This window comes from Eufriesea mexicana, unplaced genomic scaffold (genome assembly GCF_001483705.2).
Source record: "Eufriesea mexicana isolate 0111107269 unplaced genomic scaffold, ASM148370v2 scaffold3953, whole genome shotgun sequence".
Lineage (NCBI taxonomy): Eukaryota > Metazoa > Arthropoda > Insecta > Hymenoptera > Apidae > Eufriesea > Eufriesea mexicana.
Genome location: NW_016911957.1, coordinates 679,463 through 701,680, shown reverse-complemented (window position 1 = coordinate 701,680; position 22,218 = coordinate 679,463). Strand labels below are relative to the sequence as shown.

Sequence of the window (22,218 nt, the reverse complement as noted above, 5' to 3'; positions counted from 1 at the left end):
GAAGAGTCGGCAAACCGCTGCCAAGGCTCCGGAAGAGGAAGCAAGAGGAAGCAAAAGGAAGGAAAAACAAGAAAAAAAGGAAAAAAAAAGATAAAAAGGATCGAGGAAGAAAAAGAAGAGGAGGAGAAGGAAGAGGAAAAAGAAAATTGGTCGTCCCCAGTGGTCGTTGTCCCAGATGTCACGGTCGTGCCGTCGAGGCGAGTCTAGAGCACGCGTGAACAGGAGCAGCGGGTAATCCCGATAGCGAGTGGTTGTTGGATCGGAGGGAAAGGTCGCGAAGCCTGTGAGATAAACGGGATCGAGGAGACGGAGGAAGATCGACGCGGTTGGCCTGACTCGGGGTTTCGGCGTCGGGAGATCAGGATCGGAGGAGACGTATTATTCTCGAGAAGAAGAACGGTAACGCGACCTCCTGCTCGCAGGGGGTTCACGTCGAGATGACGTGGCGGGGAAGATGAGCGCCGAGGTAACGAAGGAGGTGGTCGCCACCGAGAGGGTAACAGGAAGCCCTCCGGCGGCGGTCGCGACCTCGCCGAGCTCGATCGGTCCAGGTGATCCGGCGCGTCACCTGCCGCCGTTCAGCAGCTTCGCCGGGGACAACGCGATGGACAGCTCGACAACACTGACTACCCTTCACTCGCAGGACGTCGGACTCGGTCTGACGTCCTCCTGGGACTACTACGAAGGACTGACGGGTCGCTTGATCGATTCACGGGGCGAGGTGGTGCTCGCCAGCCAGTACAGGCCATGGGAGTCGAAGAACGCCGGCGGTGGCGGTGCGCCGACCGCCGCGGCAGCCGCCGAAGGTCTGCCTAGCTTCGCGAGTCAATTTACGGCTCCTAGCGAGGCAGAGCCTCAATTAACCGCGCTCACGCCATTGTCGCCAGCCTCGATATCGCACTCTCCACCTGTCACGTCGGCGGTCGGCCTGCCTAGCTTCCACACGCTGGGCACGCCGCTTCCTACGCCTCATCCGCACAGAGGTAGCGTCGGGTATCCGTTGGTACCGGCTCCCGTTCAGGCCAGAGAGGTGCCCGCGCTTCAGCAGCAGCTGCTCGACGAGCGGCACATCCAGTTGTTGGGATCGAGCCCGGTCCAGGCGTTCCCGCCACCGCCACCCGGTCATCCTCATCACACGGTGCTGACCGTGGTGAAGCCGGAGTATCCGCAGTTGCATCACGCCAACTTCCAGAACCCGATGTCCACGGTGCTCGATTCGTCGCCCACGTCCAGGCCGATCGGCATCGACGGCAGGAAGAAAGAGCGCAGAAAAATACGCGCCGGTTCCATGGAATCCGAGGACAGCGCTGGCGCCGGCAACGTGGAGAGCTCTGGCCAGGTAGCCGCGGTCTCGTCCACGGCCAACCGGGGTCCTCATCACCTGGGTGGCGGCATGGCCGACGCGGACGGCGACGGGGGCCTCAGCGACAAGCCGGCCAAGAAGAAACGCAAGCGGTGCGGCGAGTGCATCGGATGTCAGCGTAAGGACAACTGCGGTGACTGCGCGCCGTGTCGGAACGACAAGAGCCATCAGATCTGCAAGATGAGGCGGTGCGAGAAGCTCACGGAGAAAAAGGTCAGTGCCGTTTTCCGCTTTTTACACCCTGTGTCGCGCTCGAGATCCTTCGTCGTCTGTGAGGTCCTGGATCTTTACGTCTTACAATTAGTCAAACCTGATTTGTCTTCTCTCGAGAAGAGGAAAACGCTTTTGCATCTATTGCAGATGGAGCGGTTTTGGGTAAACCGTAGCGTGGAACCCAGTCGCTACCAAGATAGTCATTCGAAGCTTATAGTCATTTGTTTCTACTTAAACGCGATTTTCGTTCATAGCTACGCTAGGAATAGGGATATAAAACAGACCATTACTTAACTTGGGACATGTGCGGTCCTAGGATCGGCGCATATTTGTATTTTTCGAGCATAGCAACGCGTTTACGTGCAAACGTGTATGAGTACCTCGGCCCTAACAGTTGTTTTCGCCGAATATGCAGCGCTCATTCGCAAAGAGTTAAATGAGAAATGTCTCTGGTATCTTGACTGTCATAGCCTAGCGAAAGATTCTACATTCACCTTTTTAACTGATTATGAAAGTGTCGTGCGACTGGAGCACTCTAATCACCTATGATACGTCTATGTAGACACTAGGTTCACCGATATCGAGTTCCTCCGTTGAAAATTCCGAATTTCTCTTTAAAAACGCGACGAAACGAACTAACTACTGTCATAGCTCACCGAAAGATCCTCTTCTTACCTTTTTAACCGATTAGGGAAGTCTTGTGCGACCGCAGCACCCTAACTCCCAATAGTACGTCTATGTAGACACTTTGTTCACCGATATCGCGTTTCTCCGTTGAATATTCCGAGTTTCCCTTTAAAAGTGCAAGTGTCATAGCCCAGAGAAAGATCCTTCTTTCACCTTTCTAACCAATCAGGAAAGTCTCGTGCGACTGGAGCACCCTGAACTCCTAATAATACGTCTATATAGACACTAGGTTCACCGATATTACGTTTCTCCGTTAAAAATTCCGAATTTCTCTTTAAAAACGTGACGAAACGAACTCACGACTGTCATAGCTCACCGAAAGATCCTCTTCTTACCTTTTTAACCGATTAGGGAAGTCTCGTGCGACCGCAGCACCTCGAAACCCCAATAATACGTCTATTTAGATACTAGGTTCACCGATATCGAGTTCCTACGTTGAAAATTTTGAATTGCTCTTTAAAAACAGGACGAAACGATCTAACGACTGTCATAACTCACCGAAATATCCTTCTTTCACCTTTCTAACCAATCAGGGAAGTCTCGTGCGACTGGTGCACCCTGAACCCCCTATGATACGTCTATGTAGACACTTTGTGCATCGATATCGCGTTCCTCCGTTAAAAATTCCGAATTTCTCTTTAAAAACGCGACGAAACGAACTCACGACTGTCATAGCCCAGTGAAAGATCCTTCTTTCACCTTTTTAACCGATCAGGGAAGTCTCGTGCGTCCGCAGCACCCTAACCCCCAATAGTACGTCTATGTAGACACTTTGTTCACCGATATCGCGTTTCTCCGTTGAATATTCCGAGTTTCCCTTTAAAAGTGCAAGTGTCATAGCCCAGAGAAAGATCCTTCTTTCACCTTTCTAACCAATCAGGAAAGTCTTGTGCGACTGGAGCACCCTGAACTCCTAATAATAGGTCTATATAGACACTAGGTTCACCGATATTACGTTTCTCCGTTAAAAATTCCGAATTTCTCTTTAAAAACGTGACGAAACGAACTCACGACTGTCATAGCTCACCGAAAGATCCTCTTCTTACCGTTTTAACCGATTAGGGAAGTCTCGTGCGACTGCAGCACCTCGAACTCCCAATAATACGTCTATATAGACACTAGGTTCACCGATATTACGTTTCTCCGTTAAAAATTCCGAATTTCTCCTTAAAAACGTGACGAAACGAACTCACAACTGTCATAGCTCACCGAAAGATCCTCTTCTTACCTTTTTAACCGATTAGGGAAGTCTCGTGCGACTGCAGCACCTCGAACTCCCAATAATACGTCTATTTAGATTATACGTCTATATAGACACTAGGTTCACCGATATTACGTTTCTCCGTTAAAAATTCCGAATTTCTTTTTAAAAACGTGACGAAACGAACTCACGACTGTCATAGCTCACCGAAATATCTTTCTTTCACCTTTCTAACCGATCAGGGAAGTCTCGTGCGACTGGAGCACCCTGAATCCCCAATAATACATCTATATAGACACTAGGTTCACCGATATTACGTTTCTCCGTTAAAAATTCCGAATTTCTCTTTAAAAACGTGACGAAACGAACTCACGACTGTCATAGCTCACCGAAATATCCTTCTTTCACCTTTCTAACCGATCAGGGAAGTCTCGTGCGACTGGAGCACCCCGAACCCCCAATAGTACGTCTATACCGGCATCTTGGTTCACCGATATCGCGTATCTCCGTTGAAAATTCCGAGTTCCCCTTTAAAAGCGCGACGAAACGAACGCGCGTGGCGGTTTGGAAAGTAAAAACCGGCCCTGTCTCGATTCACTTTCGCTGCAAGAGGAATCCTGTTGCGCGACGAGCGTTCGCGGTCGCGTAACTGGAGCAATACCGCGAGAACGGGCTGGATCGGGTGGATGGGCGAAAGGGGGCGGTGAAAGGGGCGAAAATGAAGGTGGTCGGCACGCGACAGGGTCGGGGGGTCGGGTGGCTGGTCGGGCCGCGTTTCGCTGGAAATTCGTGAAAATGCAGGTGCACGCGGCGCCCACTGGGAGAAAGGGGTGGCGCTCGGATGCCAGGGTAGGATAAACACTGGCACACAGCCGCGTTATAGAACGGTCGCGTATATATAGATAGAGGCTGAACTTGGCCCCGATGCCTGAATGTGCCGAGAATCCCAGAGGGAAATACAGAAATACAGATAACCGAGGTGGTTTATTATTGTAGCGACATTGAATAGGGGGTTGGTGGGTTGACTGGCTCGTTGGCTGGCTGGCTGTTCGGCTGCTTTTCCTAGCGACGGGTTCGAGCCGTGCTCGAGTCCGATTTTTCGTACAAATTTTTATTTCCTTTCTTGCTAATTCTTCTCTCCCTATTTCTTAATTTTTTCTCTCTATTTTCTATTATTCTCGTTTATGGGGGAATCGGAGGATCGTTGATTCCACTCGATGTGGAGCGGAATTTTTCTGTGGTCTCGAGATAGATGGCATGTTTTTGGAAATTTCGAGGCCGGTATTTTCGCGGATTGCATTGGAAAGAGTAAGATTAATTTCGTGTGCCTGGAAAGAGCATTCTTTTCTCGCGGCGAATGATTTACTTCCTTTTATTTATCGGACACGTTGCAGCTAGAGGTTATCGCGAATTATGCATTTGCAATGCTACGGTTCAGTTGCCCGATACGGGGAAACTACACGGGAACGGTTTGCAAAAGGAAGGCAAGGCTGTAACGTTTGTCGAACAACCGCGGGTGTATCGCTCGCGTTGATACAACAGAAAATCACGTGACGCTCTAACGGCGTCGATTTGCCAATAACTTGTCGCAAGTCGATTACGCTAAATACACATTATTTCTCGACTACTGAACCTGAATAGTAAAATTGCATTCGCCGGCTCGGTAACGTAGTTTAAACCGTATTTATGATCGCGATTCGGTTCGCGCCACGGCAATCCTACCCCGTTAACGAAATTATTTCTCGATCTTCCGTCTACATCATCTTATTGGAACTCTGTCAAGAAATTGGTACTATCCAAAATAAAAAATTAAAAAAAAAAAAAGGAAAAAAGAAAAATAGGAAATCTTTGCTATTTCAACTTCCCTATGGTTAAAAAGTTCGAAATCCAGATCTCAAATTTTTAATTTCAAATCTCAAATCTCAAATCCAAATCGGTAGCATGAAAAGTGCGAAAAATCGGATTGCAATAATAGGAAGAAAAAGGAAAGGAAAAAGATAAGAATTGAAAGAAAATAAAAGATAAATGGAGGAGGGATAGGATTGGAATCTGTGTCGATCACGATGCCCTTATTGGAACTCTATCAAGCGATCACTACTACCCAAAATAAAATTAAAACCGAAAAAAAAAAAAAAGGAAAAGAAAAAAAGGCAAAATAGAAAATCTTTGCTATTTCAACATCCCTATGCTTCAAAGAATCCAAATCTCAAATTTAAAATAAAATCCAAATCGGTGGTATGCAAAGTGCGGAAAATGTGCAAGAAATAATAGGAATAAGAAGAAAGGAAAAAAGATAAGAATTGAAAGAAAATGACAGAAAAATGAAGGCACAGAATACGAATCTGTGTCGGATTAGGATGGAACGAGGAGAGAAGTAGCGAAGAGCTCGTTTCGAAAACTCGAATGCACGGGGTCATTGTACCCCGACGCGAGTCAATTTAATGGCAAAGTCGCGGGCAAGCGTGTGCAGAGCGGTGTGCAACAAACAGCCGCGCGGCGTCGCCGGCTCGTAAGCAGCTCCGCTTATCGTAGGGCAAGTTCAAGGCTCGTCGCGGGTCATAATAATCGCGTATCGAACTCCGGCTCGTTCGGAAACAAACGTGTTGTTTGCTGCCGATACGGCCTAACGCTTCTCTATCTCTCTCTCTTCCTCTCTCTTCTTCTTTCTTCCTCGCGATAAACACGCTCGCCTAACAATTAAAACGAATCGATTCCTTCCACCACACGCACAGATTTCCCGTCTTCCAATCTCCTCTCTTTCTCCATTTTCCTCTCCTATCCCCGATCCTTCTCTCTCTTTCTCTCTCTCGCAAACCGCGATAAGTCAGGAATGCAGATCGATGCTCGACAGCGAATCGAGAATCGGTCCCCGATGCCGATAAGCCGAATCTATTCCGTGGAACACGTCTAACCGCTGATCCCTGTTGCGTAGGCGTGCAACGTGCGATATTAGCGGCTCTTGCCTGATCGTTTAGCCAGATCTGCCATTTTCTTCCTATCGTCCGCGGTAAATAACGCCTCGTTCTCGCCTTTCATCCTCGCCAATTTCGCTCCATTATGCTCTTATCGAACGCAAGCCACAACGTAGCCTTTATTTTCCAGTCTCAGATCGCTGGTCATTACCGTGCCAGACTTTTAATCCCACTTCTATCCTCTTTCGTTGATTTGCCACGATTTTTCCGGCAATCTTGACGATTGACAGAAGATAGACGAAATTCTAGGATCAATTTGCGGATTGTTATTAAAATAGAATGGCGGAAACTGGGTTTGAGACATCAAAAACAACGTGACAGGACAGCGAGAACAGCCAATTTCGCTCCATTATGCTCTTATCGAATGCGAGTCACAACGTAGCCTTTATTTTCCAGTCTTAGATCGCTGGTCATTACCGTGCCAGACTTTTAATCCCACTTCTATCCTCTTTCGTTGATTTGCCACGATTTTTCCGGCAATCTTGACGATTGACAGAAGATAGACGAAAGTCTAGGACCAATTTATGGATTGTTATTAAAATAGAATGGCGGAAACTGGGTTTGAGACATCAAAAACAACGTGACAGGACAACGAGAACAGCCAATTTCGCTCCATTATGCTCTTATCGAATGCGAGTCACAACGTAGCCTTTATTTTCCAGTCTCAGATCGCTGGTCATTACCGTGCCAGACTTTTAATCCCACTTCTATCCTCTTTCGTTGATTTGCCACGATTTTTCCGGCAATCTTGACGATTGACAGAAGATAGACGAAAGTCTAGGACCAATTTGCGGATTGTTATTAAAATAGAATGGCGGAAACTGGGTTTGAGACATCAAAAACAACGTGACAGGACAGCGAGAACAGCCAATTTCGCTCCATTATGCTCTTATCGAATGCGAGTCACAACGTAGCCTTTATTTTCCAGTCTTAGATCGCTGGTCATTACCGTGCCAGACTTTTAATCCCACTTCTATCCTCTTTCGTTGATTTGCCACGATTTTTCCGTCAATCTTGACGATTGACAGAAGATAGACGAAAGTCTAGGACCAGTTTATGGATTGTTATTAAAATAGAATGGCGGAAACTGGGTTTGAGACATCAAAAACAACGTGACAGGACAGCGAGAACAGCCAATTTCGCTCCATTATGCTCTTATCGAATGCGAGTCACAACGTAGCCTTTATTTTCCAGTCTCAGATCGCTGGTCATTACCGTGCCAGACTTTTAATCCCACTTCTATCCTCTTTCGTTGATTTGCCACGATTTTTCCGTCAATCTTGACGATTGACAGAAGATAGACGAAAGTCTAGGACCAGTTTATGGATTGTTATTAAAATAGAATCGTGGAAAGTGGGTTTGGGACATCAGAAACTGACAGAACAATGAGAACAGAATAATGCAAACAGGAAACTCATAGAACTAATTTAACTTAGGAAAAGAATAGCAAGATAACACAGCGAAAACACACAGAGATATACTCTAATTTAACTCTCTTTCCAACATCGAAAGATGTGCTGGCCGTGACTAATTTCTAAGGACTCTGTTTTGGTCCTCAAAGGCTTTTATGCTTTTCTTAACCCACGTTTCACCTCCCTGTAGGGATCACGTAATTTAATTTTGTTGCCAAAAATAACTGTTCCATTTGCTTCTAGGAAATATTGATCGGTTTATAATTTGGTTTTGTTGGCAATGCTCGATTCGCGATTTCTTTAGAAAATGGTATTCTAGGTTACTGTGCGAAATTTCTGTCGTGGATTGGATCTCTGTGGGTCTCTTTCGTGATTATATAGAAATTTGAGATCACTGTTTGGGTTCTTTAACCCTTTCGTTATGGCAGGCGTTGCCGTGAAGTCTCAGCCGTCTTTGACACGAAGTGGAGCGTCAAAGATGGAAACATTACGATCGTGCAGTCTTTAGTATTAGGTCTTTTGACGTAAATCTTTTGAAGGAAGAAAGAAAAGGAAACACTGACCATCGCCTGGCCTAATAGAGCTTGCAATTCTTTGCGAAGAGAGGAACGGTAGCACTTGTCTTAATTTTTCACTCAATTTTTGTGGCCGATGACTGTAGTCACCTGTAATAGCGAAAGGGTTAACACTTTGACTTTGACTGACCACGACTTCTTCTGTGACGACACGGTGGTCATCGGTGACCAGAGCGTTTGAACTCCTCGTAAAACTACAGTTTGAAAAATTTAACGAAAATTGACAGCTAGTGCATTTTGAATATAGCCGCTAATTGGAAGATACTTTGAAGTAAAAAGTGCCCCATTGAACAATTAAAAATTTTTATTAGAAAAAATATTACAACAAATCTTGCACCTATCGGAGTGCACTCCCGTAGCGTCCTGAGCGAAACGCGTGTGATTTCGACGTGGCAGTCAAATTTGCACACGATTTCCTATTTACCGTTTTAAAAATATCCTCCACTTTATGGTAAATAAAAGAAAGTCTTCGAATTACTATTTTCCTGTAACAGAAAAATCGTCGAGTCGAGTGCAAAGGGTTAACCACTCGCGCTGGAAAGACGTGCAAGGCACGTCGTAATGCTTTTGTCGCAGAATCGCCAACGACGTGGTACACACGTCGTCAGGCAATTGTCACAGAAACACTGGACCGTTCTGGTACACGCGTCTGCGAATTTCTTGCCAGCGCGAGTGGTTAATCAGTTTCAAAGAGGCTTCGAAATTTGCAGCGACTCTTCGGGAACGGTGGAAACACAGTTGGGAAGTGTTAGGGTACGAGGATGTAAGAGGAGAAAATAAACGCAGAATTTTGTCACGAATGCTTTGGATTTCTTCGTGAATTCTTTGTCCACGAACGATGCGATTGTACCGTAAGAGTGAGGTTAGGTTTCGGATAGAAAAGCTGTAGGAGCGCGTAGGATTTTCACGAGTCGTCGTCTGGTCGCTGCTTCTTGTCTTTATCGTGCCACTTTCCGAGAGCTGACCTTAAGTGAGTCACTGACAGCTATTATCGTGACTTTCACGGACAGCCATGCGTAGGCAGAGCGCATCTCGTGATGAGCCGCGATTAAACGAGAAAATTGTTGTTCCGCTCGATGATAGCCTGTCGAGTGCAAATAATATGCGATTCTCGAAGTCGATCGCTCGGGTACCACCGTGTCGCATCACCTCTGCATCGTTACAGTCCTAGCCGTCGATTATGTTAAACTCCTCTACATTTTGCGCCTTGCTAGAACGGGCACGCCGACGTCTCTGGCCTCGAGCGTCTAGTAATCGCGACAGGCAGCTCCAAGTATGGTGGCCTAATCTTTTCTCAAAATATTCGCGATTTTTATTTATTTTATTTTTATTCCTGATCCTTGGGAAATATTTATTTCGTGATTTTCTATCGGTCTTCGGATCGAGAGACGTAAACATGGCGCCGGAGTTTGAGTGCAAGCAAAGGAATGCTGAGAGATGTACATCTCTGTTCAAAATACGTGGATATTTATGGAATGGTGTTTCTTGGTAAATTTTATATTGGATCCGTACTTGGTAATTCGTAATGTTACATGTAATGTTATAAATTAAATTTTTTCGAAGTCGATATAGAAATAATATCGGTGACTATACAATTTTGAATGTTGTGGTTAATTTCACGGTTTTATTTTAATTTTGGAATAATAAAAAAATATTATTGGCAGCTCGTCGTTTGAGAAGTTCAAGGATATTAAAAATTCGATAATTAGAAAAATTAATTGGTAGCAAAAATTTTAAGCTACGAATTTAATCATTAAATATAATAATATGTACATGTTATTGGTGAAATATGTCTTCTATAAAAATATTTGTTGTGGTCTCTTATACAATAGGTTAACATAGTGTGGTAATCAAGGTATTAAAGATCCTGTATTAAAGATCACGTAAACCAAAAAGTTTTAAAAATATTAAGAATTCGAGAACCATTTGAGAAAATTATTGGAAACCAAATAGAAAAATATTTTTATACTTCGGAGTCGATTAGAAAAATTAATTAGTAGCAGAAGCTGTAAAGCACGAATTTAATCATTAAATAGAATAATATATATAATATATATTATTGGTGAAATATATCTTCCGTAAGAATATTCTTTGTAGCTCCGTATGCAATACGTTAATACAGTGTGGTAGTCAAGGTATTAAGAACCCTGTATTAAAGATCCCATAGACGAGAAGTTAAAAAATGATAAAAATTCGCGATCCATGTGAGAAAATTCTTGGAAACCAAATAGAAAAATATTATCATACTTTAAAGTCAATTAAAAAAATTAATTAGTACCAGAAATTGTAAATCACGAATTTACTCATTAAATACAATACTATATACATATAATTGATAAAATATATCTTCCAGTGCGGTACAAGGTAGATACAAAAATTTAAGCAACCTTTATTACCACCCTTCTTCTCTCCCTCTCTCTATCAAAGTAACATACAAGCTTACGTTTATTTGAACGATCGAAAAATTCCCCACCCCGTATCACACACGTGCGCGTGTTAAAATCGTGAAACCGCGAAAAGGACTCGCAGCTCGGAAGAGAGAGCTATCACGCAACAACGAAGAAGAGGATCCGCGCGTGTAACGCTGCTCCAAACATCGCGCGATCTGCCCGAGTACACGGCGCGAGTGGCGGGAAGGTGGCCGACAAAGGCCCCGGTAAAAAGGGAAAAAAGAAAAGATAAAAACTGGAACGGGAAGAGATGATAGATGGGCAGCGGCACGAGTCGAAGGCCCCGACCGGTACACGGGCTCGCCGTCACAACAACCCACACCCTCGCGGATCTTAACACCCTCTTTATCCCGAGGGAAGGCTCACCCCCGGGTGTCTTTCTGCCCGCGAAACAGCAGGCCACCCTCGAGTTCATCGTACACCTGGCTGCCGTCGAGAGGCCATCCGCGATGCCCCAATTTTTATCGTCTTTTTCGCTGTTTTGACCCGCTTCCCGTCGAGGGTGCAACGATTTCCACCCCTGCTCGACGCACCAGCATCCTCCCTTCTCACCTCACCCCTTTAAGAGCAAGTCGGAAGGCGAACTCGTCGAAGCGTTCGTTTCCCAGTGAGAGGAGAGCCGGTCCCGCGGAGCTGCAAGTCGAAGACGAACTCGCGAATTGGCAGCCTCGCCCTCCGACACGCCGACCAACCCTTCAAAACGTTCGCCACTTGCCGGGTTTCGCCGCAATTCGATCGATACGCACCCTGGAACACAAGTATCCCTTCGAACCGGTTAATTGGCTGCACCGTCGCCTCTTTATGCCAAGGTTGGCACCGCTAGGAAAACGCAACTCGCGATCTTGACAGCGTTTAGCTCCTACGGGTCCGGTTGAATCCCTTTATCAGGCCCGACGGTTTTCAGGTCGATACCAGACGCAGTGGAACAGACGGCCGACAAACTCACGCGGGTATTACAATTTCGGAGACGTATTATTACGCACCAGATGTCGCGATTATACTCTCCAGCGCTCCGGCGAGTACGACAATCGTTTATGTCGCGCGTTCGCTGTCTGGGGATGAAGAGTGGGGGAGGAATGGAGGTCGAGGGTGGATTATTGGAAACAAGAAGTCGAGAGGAGAAGGATGTCAAAGAAGAGTCATTTTTGGCATTGCTTGGAGACGAAAAATGCGTGTAGTGTCTTTGACAGCTTCGGCTATGATATTGTGACAGACGAGTGGTAGCAGATCGAGATAAACGCTAGTATCACCACGAGTCGAAGGTAGTCGAGTGTAAACATCATGGGTCAGGCTCGTGGTTCATTTTCGCCGATGTTTTCCCGTCTCAGTTGCGTGTTATTCTTCTTTGCGTTCGAAATGGATCCATGTGTCTCGATGTGTCTCAATGTGTTTGACGTTGCTGTTCACCTTGGCAGCCGTCATCAAAATTTAAATGGTAAGACACAAGGGGTTTTAGGGGTTTTAATCCGGTTAATAAAAATTGAATTCTCTGTGATTTCTTTTGTAAGGAAACTCTGATAGGTTTTGGCAGAATATAGCTTTCGCGCTTAGATTTGTTTATACTTGCAGCATATTTTCAATTTTATTATAATATAGAATATTAGTCTTGGATAGATCGTGTTTTTAGAAAGGTGCTCGAAAAGCTGTCACGATTCTGGACTGTCAAATTACCTGAAACGAAAAGACTAAGAAGCCTCCTAATTAGTGTATGTACGACTATAGGATGAACCATAGAAAGAGTGAAATTTCGTGTCTCGTATACCAGGTCGCTGGTGCAAAGCGACGAAGACGGTGGCCTGTAGGGATCCCAAGGAAGTGTCAACGCCCACGCGGTCGCTTACGCGGTGTTACGCGGTGTTACGTCGCCGGGAGCGGCGATTCACACGTGCTGGTCGGGATCACGCGGCGGAAGCGCCGAGGGCAGCGATCTCCTGGAGATCGCACCGACTCGTGCAGTAGATCGACGTAGAGGGAAAAATCGCTGGAAAATTCCTTTTTTCTCATGATGCACGCGTAAGATTGATGAATCGGGTATTTCGTGGACGAATTTGCGAATTTTTATAGGATCTATCCGGGTCAGGGATAGAAAATTTTGGTGGAAAATGTTTGTTAGACTGGTCCTCGTGAACTGTCATATAGGTAGGATAGTAGTATAGTAGATTATGGGCCAATGTCATCGCTAAGTAACGGTATATAGGAAGAATGGTGAAAATCGTGGGATAATGTATACGCAGTGTGCATCTTTGGTGATCGTGGGCTGCTGGAGGTTCTGTTTTATGTAATCTACGTGTTATTTATATTATTGGGAGAATGTGATGATATTACGTTATAACATTGACAATATCTGTACCCTTTGTTTCACTGTAATTTATCAATTTTCGCAAAAACACATTGCATCTTCTCACGATGCAATAGGAACGGTATTTGCGTCTTTTGACACAGCGAAGGAATCTTTTTGTGATTGAGTCTCATTGGCTAGTGATATCTGTGGAAAATTACTCTCTACTTGATTTGAACAGTGGTATCTACTGGAAAATCCAAAAATCGCGAATTTGCACGAACTTTGCACCTTCTTGCAAAGCAATATGGACGGTACCTACGTCTTTTGGCATCGCGAACGAATCTTTTCGCGATTGTCCTTTATTGACCAATGATATTTGTAGAAAATTAGTCTCTACGTGATCTGTACTAGTGATAGTACCTGCCAAAGTCTAAAAATCGCGAATTGACACGAGCTTTGTTCTTTCTCGCGTCGCAATGAGAACGGTACCTACGTTCTTTGGCATAGTAAACGAATCTTTCCGCGATTAATCCTCAGTGATCAATAATACCTGTGAAAAATTACTCTCTACGTGACTTAAACAGTGGTATCCACTGGAAAATCCCAAAAATCGCGAATTGACATGAACTTTGCACCTTCTCGCGTCGCAACAAAAATGGTACCTGCGCCTTTTGGCACAGCGAAGGAATCTTATTGCGATTGACTCTCAGTGGTCAGTGACACCTGTGTAGAATTACTCTGTACGTGACTTACACGGTGGTATCCACTGGAAAATCCCAAAAATCTCGAATTGACACGATGCAAATTCGCGACGCAATAAGAACGGTATCTGCGTCTTTCCGCACAGCGAACGAATCTTCGCGCGACCGACCGCCGTCGTCCAATGGCACCTGTGGAAAACTGTTCTCCAGGTGACTTACGCGGGCAGTGGGACACGCAGGAGGACGCAGAAATCGCGGGAGACAGCATGGGCGGAGCGCGTGGCGCGAATGTCGCGGTGGGGACCTGGGCCGAATCGGCCCGGTGCTCACCAGCGATGGGTGACCCCACGCTGAACGTGGTGCGCCACGCGCTCCGCCCATGCGTTGCCACGATTTCTGCCCCAAATGCGGATATGAATTTGGGAAAACGTCTCGAACACGCTGTCGATGTCTTAGGAAATTGTCTTTCGATTGCTCTTTCGGCCTTTCGGCATTGGGGTGGCTTTGGGTAGGGACGCGCGTTCCAGAGTCTTACACGCGGGATGTGAGCTTCTCGATGGATTGGATATTCGGGGTTGATAATGGAGCTTTCAGTGTCTCACTGAATCGCTTTCGTCGCCAGGTCTTCCATCTGCCGGAAAATTGGATGGAAATTATTTGCGATAATCCAGAGTATTCTTTCCTAGCAATTTTTTGGGGAGGGGGTAGTTTATTTATTATTCTAAAATAGTCTATGCTGTAATTTAATTTCCAGTCTCAGTTTCTATTATTTCGTATTCTATGGTATATATTTTAATTTAATTTGCGGCAGGAAAATGAATTTAGTAATCCTCGAACTCGAACTGATTATTGCGTGAGATATATTATTATATAATTATATGGTTATGTTTTTGTGAAATATATTCAGTTCATAACTAATGTACTCTACAAGTAGCGTTCTTGTTAGATATATACATTGCATTCGATATAATTGGATTTCTAACTTCAACAAATCTTCAGTTAGCAATTCTTTATCAACCATTTCGATTCGCCTCGTGCATGTTCCTCGTCGCAACTTCAGATAAGCACGAGGCCAATACATCTTTTATAGTACCACGTGAAACATTATCTGTGACACTCGAGTCTCTTCTCAATGTGATTTATATGTAATATCTGTGATCGTAAGAAAAACTGTACATACTTTCATCCGCGAGATACTCCTACTAACAACCGATGAAATTGTACAATTTCCTCGAATATACGAAAATTATAGTCATTCTTTTCTATCCTAATAATTATACAAATCCTGTGTTTTGCAACGAAGGAACAATAATTTAAAAAATTCGCGACAATCCGTATTTCTTCACGCTTTCGATTATCGAATTGACAAACTCCGTGAGAGGAATCGAAAATTTATATTTATTCGCATTTACTTATCTTGATGAATATACAAATCGTGTGCTTTGCAACCCTGCATGATCAACGAAGAAATAATTTAGAAAACTCGCAACAAGCTGCGTTCCTCTTCTCCTTTGGTTATCGAATCGACCAACTCCGCGAGAGGAATTGAAAATTTATGTGTTGAAAGACAACGTTATACATTGTCAGTTTTGTCTTAAAGCGTCTCCGATGTTTACTACCGATATAAAACAGTCGAACCATTTTTCAGTCATCGGACTAAAAGTGTATCTGTATAAATTGTATTATATTCCTTATTTTCCTTATTCTTAATTAAAATTACTATTTCACTGAATACGTGAAACACTGTATTCGTTTCCTAACCTTTGAATCTATAATACAGTAGTATTTATTCGCATTTACATATCCTGATAAATATACAAATCCTGAGTTTTGTAGCGAAGGAACAATATTTTAAAAAATTCGCGACAATCCGTATTTCCCTTCTTTTTCGGTTATCGAATCGACCAACTCCGTGAAAGGAATCGAAAATTTATATTTATTCGCATTTACCTACCCTCATAAATATACAAATCCTGTGGTTTGCAACGAAAGAACAATATTTTAAAAAATTCGCGACAATCCGTATTCCTCCCCTCTTTCGGTTATCAAATTGACCAACTCCGTGAAAGAAATCGAAAATTTATATTTATTCGCATTTACCTACCCTCATAAATATACAAATCCTGTGGTTTGCAACGAAAGAACAATATTTTAAAAAATTCGCGACAATCCGTATTCCTCCCCTCTTTCGGTTATCAAATTGACCAACTCCGTGAAAGAAATCGAAAATTTATATTTATTCGCATTTACCTACCCTCATAAATATACAAATCCTGTGGTTTGCAACGAAAGAACAATATTTTAAAAAATTCGCGACAATCCGTATTCCTCCCCTCTTTCGGTTATCAAATTGACCAACTCCGTGAAAGAAATCGAAAATTTATATTTATTCGCATTTATCTACCCCGATAAATATACAAATCCTGTATTTTGCAACGAAAGAACATTTTAGAAAATTCGCGACAATCCGTATTCCTCCTCTCTTTCGGTTATCAAATCGACCAACTCCGTGAAAGGAATCGAAAATTTATATTTATTTGCATTTACCTACCTTGATAAATATACAAATCCCGAGTTTTGTAGCGAAGGAACAATAATTTAAAAAATTCGCGACAATCCGTATTTCCCTTCTTTTTCGGTTATCAAATCGACCAACTCCGTGAAAGGAATCGAAAATTTATATTTATTCGCATTTACCTACCCCGATAAATATACAAATCCTGTGTTTTGCAACGAAAGAACAATATTTTAAAAAATTCGCGACAATCCGTATTCCTCCTCTCTTTCGGTTATCAAATCGACCAACTCCGTGAAAGGAATCGAAAATTTATATTTATTCGCATTTACCTACCTTGATAAATATACAAATCCTGTGTTTTGCAACGAAAGAACAATATTTTAAAAAATTCACGACAATCCGTATTCCTCCCCTCTTTCGGTTATCAAATCGACCAACTCCGTGAAAGAAATCGAAAATTTATATTTATTCGCATTTACCTATCCCGATAAATATACAAATCCTGTGTTTTGCAACGAAAGAACAATATTTTAAAAAATTCGCGACAATCCGTATTTCTCCTCTCTTTCGGTTATCAAATCGACCAACGAAATAGGAATCGAAAAGTGTAGTCCCTCGCTGGTACATTCTCCATCCGTTATTATTATCGCCACCCTGCAGCAACGTACCACAGTAAGCACTTTGAATTTCTCTAACAAGCATTCCAATTCATTCTCGCGAACGTTGATCAGAGCGGGACTGCAGATAAACGCGAGATCAACGTATCTTTCGCAGCGGCAGGCAGAAGTACCATTCTTGCGGCATCGGAGCCGCACGCCGGCCATTTCTCACGCGGTCCTTCAACTCCGATAACAATCCAGAGAACGCGTACCCCGTTCCATCCCAATCATCCTAATCATCGATCACACACCCTCTTCTTCGCCCTATCCAACGAGAAAGCACCCCGCGTACACCGATCGTGGTCATCGGGGCCCATTGGCCCTGAACAACCCTTGTTTCCGTTTCCAAGGGCTTTTCCGAGAATGTGAATCGTGAAAAGTGAATGAGCGATTTTCTCATAGTAGCCGGGTAGGGTTGATTGGCCTGACGCGCGATAACCCTGAGGCAATTGCGGCCGGTTATCGGCGCGGTTATCGGTTCTGCGGAGCTCGCCGCGCGCGGAATCGTCGTCGGGCCCGACGCCGTTCGGTAACCGAACACTCGGCGGACTCCGGCCGGATCCTCTTTCTATCCTCTTCGCTACCGTTGACGGGCTTCGCGCAGTTTCGATTTATCGAGAAACCGGAACCGAAAAGCCCGCCCAATGCCGATTATTCGCCTCGCGTTCGAACCGGGGGGAGAACCACCCCGCGCGATCCAACGATTCGTCCTCATCCGGATGCTGACGATGGATGAACCCGGTGCTAGTGGTGAACGAAATATCAATAACCATAAGAACAATTCTTTGTTTGACACGTTGAATGCCACGCCATTATTACAAGTATTGCCCGTGGTGCCATGATGAATTTTCTATTATGCGATACATACAATGTTGAAATATTATCTGCGATAGATAAGTTACAATGTGTAACCATGTTTGACATGGTAATTGCGACGGGAGTCACCATTGAATCAACGATGGTAATAATAAAAATTTCTAAATATCGACGTTTCTTTAAATTATATATATTTCTATCAATCTGTGCACGCTGGTCACCGGTGGTCCTCGTGGCATTTAACGTGTTAATTACAGAAAATGATCAAACATTAATATTAAGTATAAATCTAATTAATTTCTCGCAATCACATGCTCACCCCTATTTTCACTTATAATTTATAAGGGGTGGAGGAGAGAGGGCTTGGTTAAGTTCAGTCACCATTTGATAAAATTTCGAAACTCGATATTAATTAATATATGAAATTTAAGATAATGTAGCGAGGTATCGAAGTAAAATAATTCTACGAGTCAATTACTATACTATTTCTTATTCACTGCTCGAAAAAGTATCGTCAGCTTTATAGCAGAAAATCTTCGAACTCCTACTCTATTTTAGCCAAAAAATCGTCGGGTGCAAAGGGTTAATCTCAATAACTCCCTACTATTTTACGTATTTTATTTGAAATTTACTTCACAGGGTAGTTTCTCGAGTACTACTTATTTTAAAAAATTTTGTTTCTGTTTTAAGATTGCGAAAATGACTATTAACCCTTTGTACTCCGAATTATTTTTTTATTTTGTTCCCGATAACCCCCTACTATTTTAAATATTTTGTTTGCAATTTACTTCACAGGATAGTTTCTCGAGTAATACTTATTTTAAAAAATTTTGTTTCTGTTTTAAGATTGCGAAAATGACTATTAACCCTTTGTACTCCGAATTATTTTTTTATTTTGTTCCCGATAACCCCCTACTATTTTAAATATTTTGTTTGCAATTTACTTCACAGGATAGTTTCTCGAGTAATACTTATTTTAAAAAATTTTGTTTCTGTTTTAAGATTGCAAAAATGACTATTAACCCTTTGTACTCCGAATTATTTTTTTATTTTGTTCCCGATAACCCCCTACTATTTTAAATATTTTGTTTGCAATTTACTTCACAGGGTAGTTTCTCGAGTACTACTTATTTTAAAAAATTTTGTTTCTGTTTTAAGATTGCGAAAATGACTATTAACCCTTTGTACTCCGAATTATTTTTTAATTTTGTTCCCTACTATTTTAAATATTTTGTTTTAAATTTACTTCACAGGGTAGTTTCTCGAGTAATACTTATTTTAAAAAATTTTGTTTCTGTTTTAAGATTGCAAAAATGACTATTAACCCTTTGTACTCCGAATTATTTTTTAATTTTGTTCCCGATAACCCCCTACTATTTTAAATATTTTGTTTGCAATTTACTTCACAGGGTAGTTTCTCGAGTAATACTTATTTTAAAAAATTTTGTTTCTGTTTTAAGATTGCGAAAATGACTATTAACCCTTTGTACTCCGAATTATTTTTTAATTTTGTTCCCGATAACCCCCTACTATTTTAAATATTTTGTTTGCAATTTACTTCACAGGGTAGTTCCCCGGTTACTACTTATCTAGCTCTAGTTGTAATTTATATTTTGAATTTAAATATCAGAGTTGTTACTTATTTTCTGTTTTTTTTTATTCACTAAATAATGGATCAAAAAACGCCGAGTGTAACTGTGATAAAAATTGACGTCGAAAGTGTGCAAAGGGTTAATTTACTTCGATGCTAAACACGAGGTGTCGCCGATAATCGCAATAATCGCAATAATCGCAATAATCTCAGAGCGGGAATTCCCCGAGAAGTCACGTCTCTGGCAAGTGGAATAGACCGCGAAAATCGCGTGGTATGTGGAAAAGTCGATTTATTTTTTCGCGGAGGGGGTGAAAAATTGAATTCCGGCCGCGTGGCAAACGAAGCGGGCGATTAAAGGCGCGTTTCGATTCGACGTCGGCGCTTTCGCGTTTTCGCCGGTTTTTTCGCAGAAGGGAGGCTCCGAGGCGCGCCCATTTTCCCGTAATAATGGATATCGAGAGTCTGCCGGGGCACAAGGGATCGATCGAGCCGCGGAAGTCGAAAAATTCGTCCCACTTCCTGACCGCCTCTCGCCGAAACGTCTCGCAACCGTGAACTCCCTGCCCTTGCCCCTTTTCCTCCGCTTCCTCTCTCCCTCTCTCCTCTCTCGCATCGCTCCTCTCCCGGTAGCTTCGTCCAATATTTCTTCGTCACCTTCACTTTTCCATCCGGTTTTTCCGTGTCTTCCTTCGAGCTGGAAAAATTGACACGAATGTTCACGAACGTTTTGAGCAAAATTTAAATTTGGAAATAAATATCTCGAATTTTAATATTAGTTAAAGGAATTCTTAAAAATTGTAAGAAACCTACAGTGGACTCTTGACATTCGTGCACAATTGGTTCCTGGAAGTGTGTGCGAATGTTGAATGTTGGAAAATAAAGGGATTTAAAAAATATGCATAAAAAATTGTGTTTTAAAGTATTTATTTATCAATAGTTTAAAAGATTAATTTTTATATTACTAAATAAATTCACCTATAAGTTTCTCGAGTTATTTCTCGACAGAGAACGTATATATACGTCATCAAATATTTATTATTTAACTTTAATTAATTAAAAACGGTTCGGAAAATTCGGAAATGGGAATTGAAAAATTCGAGCGAGGTTGCGTGTTTCTATGCATTTTCATTTTTCATGAAAATTTTATCGTTTTGTTCCGGTGTCGATGTGTTCGATCTATTTTCGATTTCTTTGTATCGAATAGCGAGGTAAAAGAATTATTTTTATAGAACAAAATTGATTTTTATATTGCTAAATAAATTCCCGTATTAGTTTCTTAACACTAAACGTACCAAGCAGAGTCAAATGACCCCTTTCAAAATATACTCTATAAATCGTGCATTCGTTATTATCTCTTTCTATTTCATCTGTGATAGTTTTCTCCAAAATTTTGAAATTATTAAATAGTTTCTTCAAAATTGATAAAAATTATAAAATATGAATATAGAAATTAATAAAATTTATAAAATCACTCGTCATTCGTGGGCATAATTTCCAGGAACCTCTCATTGTCGACTCTTCTATTTCAGCCCACGAGTCTCGAATTTTTAAAAATGTGCGAAAGTCTAGGACCACCTGTATTTTAATTTTAATACCGATTCGAAGGTTTTGTTTTAAATATCGTGTACCTTGTAATAGCATTTTTAAAATAATTTCCTCTACGTTTTATATCGAAAAGGAGTCACAGAAAATGAAGGAATATGTGTTCAAAAATTTTTGTACAGAGAAGGAGCCGAAAATCGAGGATCTTGGCGCCCGAATTTCAATTTCCCTCGATATAATCTCGATAATTTAGGTTGCTTTTAAATCAAATTCCCAGTAACGACCCTAACCCAAACTAGCGCATATAACTCGCCAGCTGATACCGGGATACTGTTAAATAACAGGCGAAAAATGCTCGAAGGCCGTAGTTTGACTGGAAGGGAAATTCCTGTGATAGGGAAAGCGCGCAAGCTGCGAAGAGAGCCGAATTCACCCCAGCGTTCCGCGAGAGAGGAAAAGTCGATTAATCGTCGCCAAGGGCAATTGACTCGATTAAGAGACGCGGACTTAACATTCGGATAAATTAACACGTCCCTCTCTCCTCCGTTCTGGCTGCCGCTCTCGCAGAGAGGGAAAACGGGGGAAAATTCGATTTTCTGCGAGAGGAGAGGCGCGCGCGAAGACGTCGCGACAGGGAAATCGCGCGAGTAACGATCGACCCGGCCACCTTGCCTAGGGAATTTCGCCCTTGGTGCACGGGATGTTCGGGAAGCGCGGCCTTCATCAGCCGAGTGTGAAATCCAGTTTTCGCGGTCGTTAGCCAAGGTTCGCCGAGGCATCGTTTCGACGTGGCCTCGTCTAGCCGAATTTCCCAAGATTCCACGCGATTTACCCGCCGTTCGCGATATCTTCGACGCGTCTGGAGACTCCTGGTTCGTTCGGGAAGCACGGATAAGCGGTGGCGCGTGAGCGTCGTTACGCTCTTTAATGGGTCTTCGCGGAGTCACCCGGGGGTTAAGGTGTATGGCGATAATGGTCAGGAGGAGGCGCGCGTGTGTGTGGTCGATGGTTTACGAAACGATGGATGTAGGAGCATGGTGTACTCGCAGTCAGGTCGGTCGTGAACATGGTGTGGGTGGTACGGCGTTTCCTACCTACTTGATTTACGGTTTCGCCGCGGAACTTGGACATTCTGACCGAGTCGGAAGATTGTATCGGGAGGCAGAGACGAGGGATCGATTCGGAAGTATGAGTCGAAAGATTGCGTGGGAAGATCGAATCGGAAAACCGAGTC

The 22,218-nt window shown here is 43.1% G+C and overlaps 1 protein-coding gene across 1 annotated transcript in view; it reads left to right on the top strand.

Annotated features, from left to right (window-relative positions):
- The first annotated feature begins 134 nt into the window (after window positions 1-134).
- The window catches only part of Tet (tet methylcytosine dioxygenase-like), a 207,763-nt gene continuing 185,679 nt past the window's right edge, over window positions 135-22,218 (top strand). The window contains exon 1 of the mRNA XM_017905540.1: window positions 135-1,576. Within this exon, the coding sequence (XP_017761029.1) occupies window positions 455-1,576 (1,122 nt within the window). The 5' untranslated portion in view covers window positions 135-454. The remainder of the gene's footprint in view (window positions 1,577-22,218) is intronic.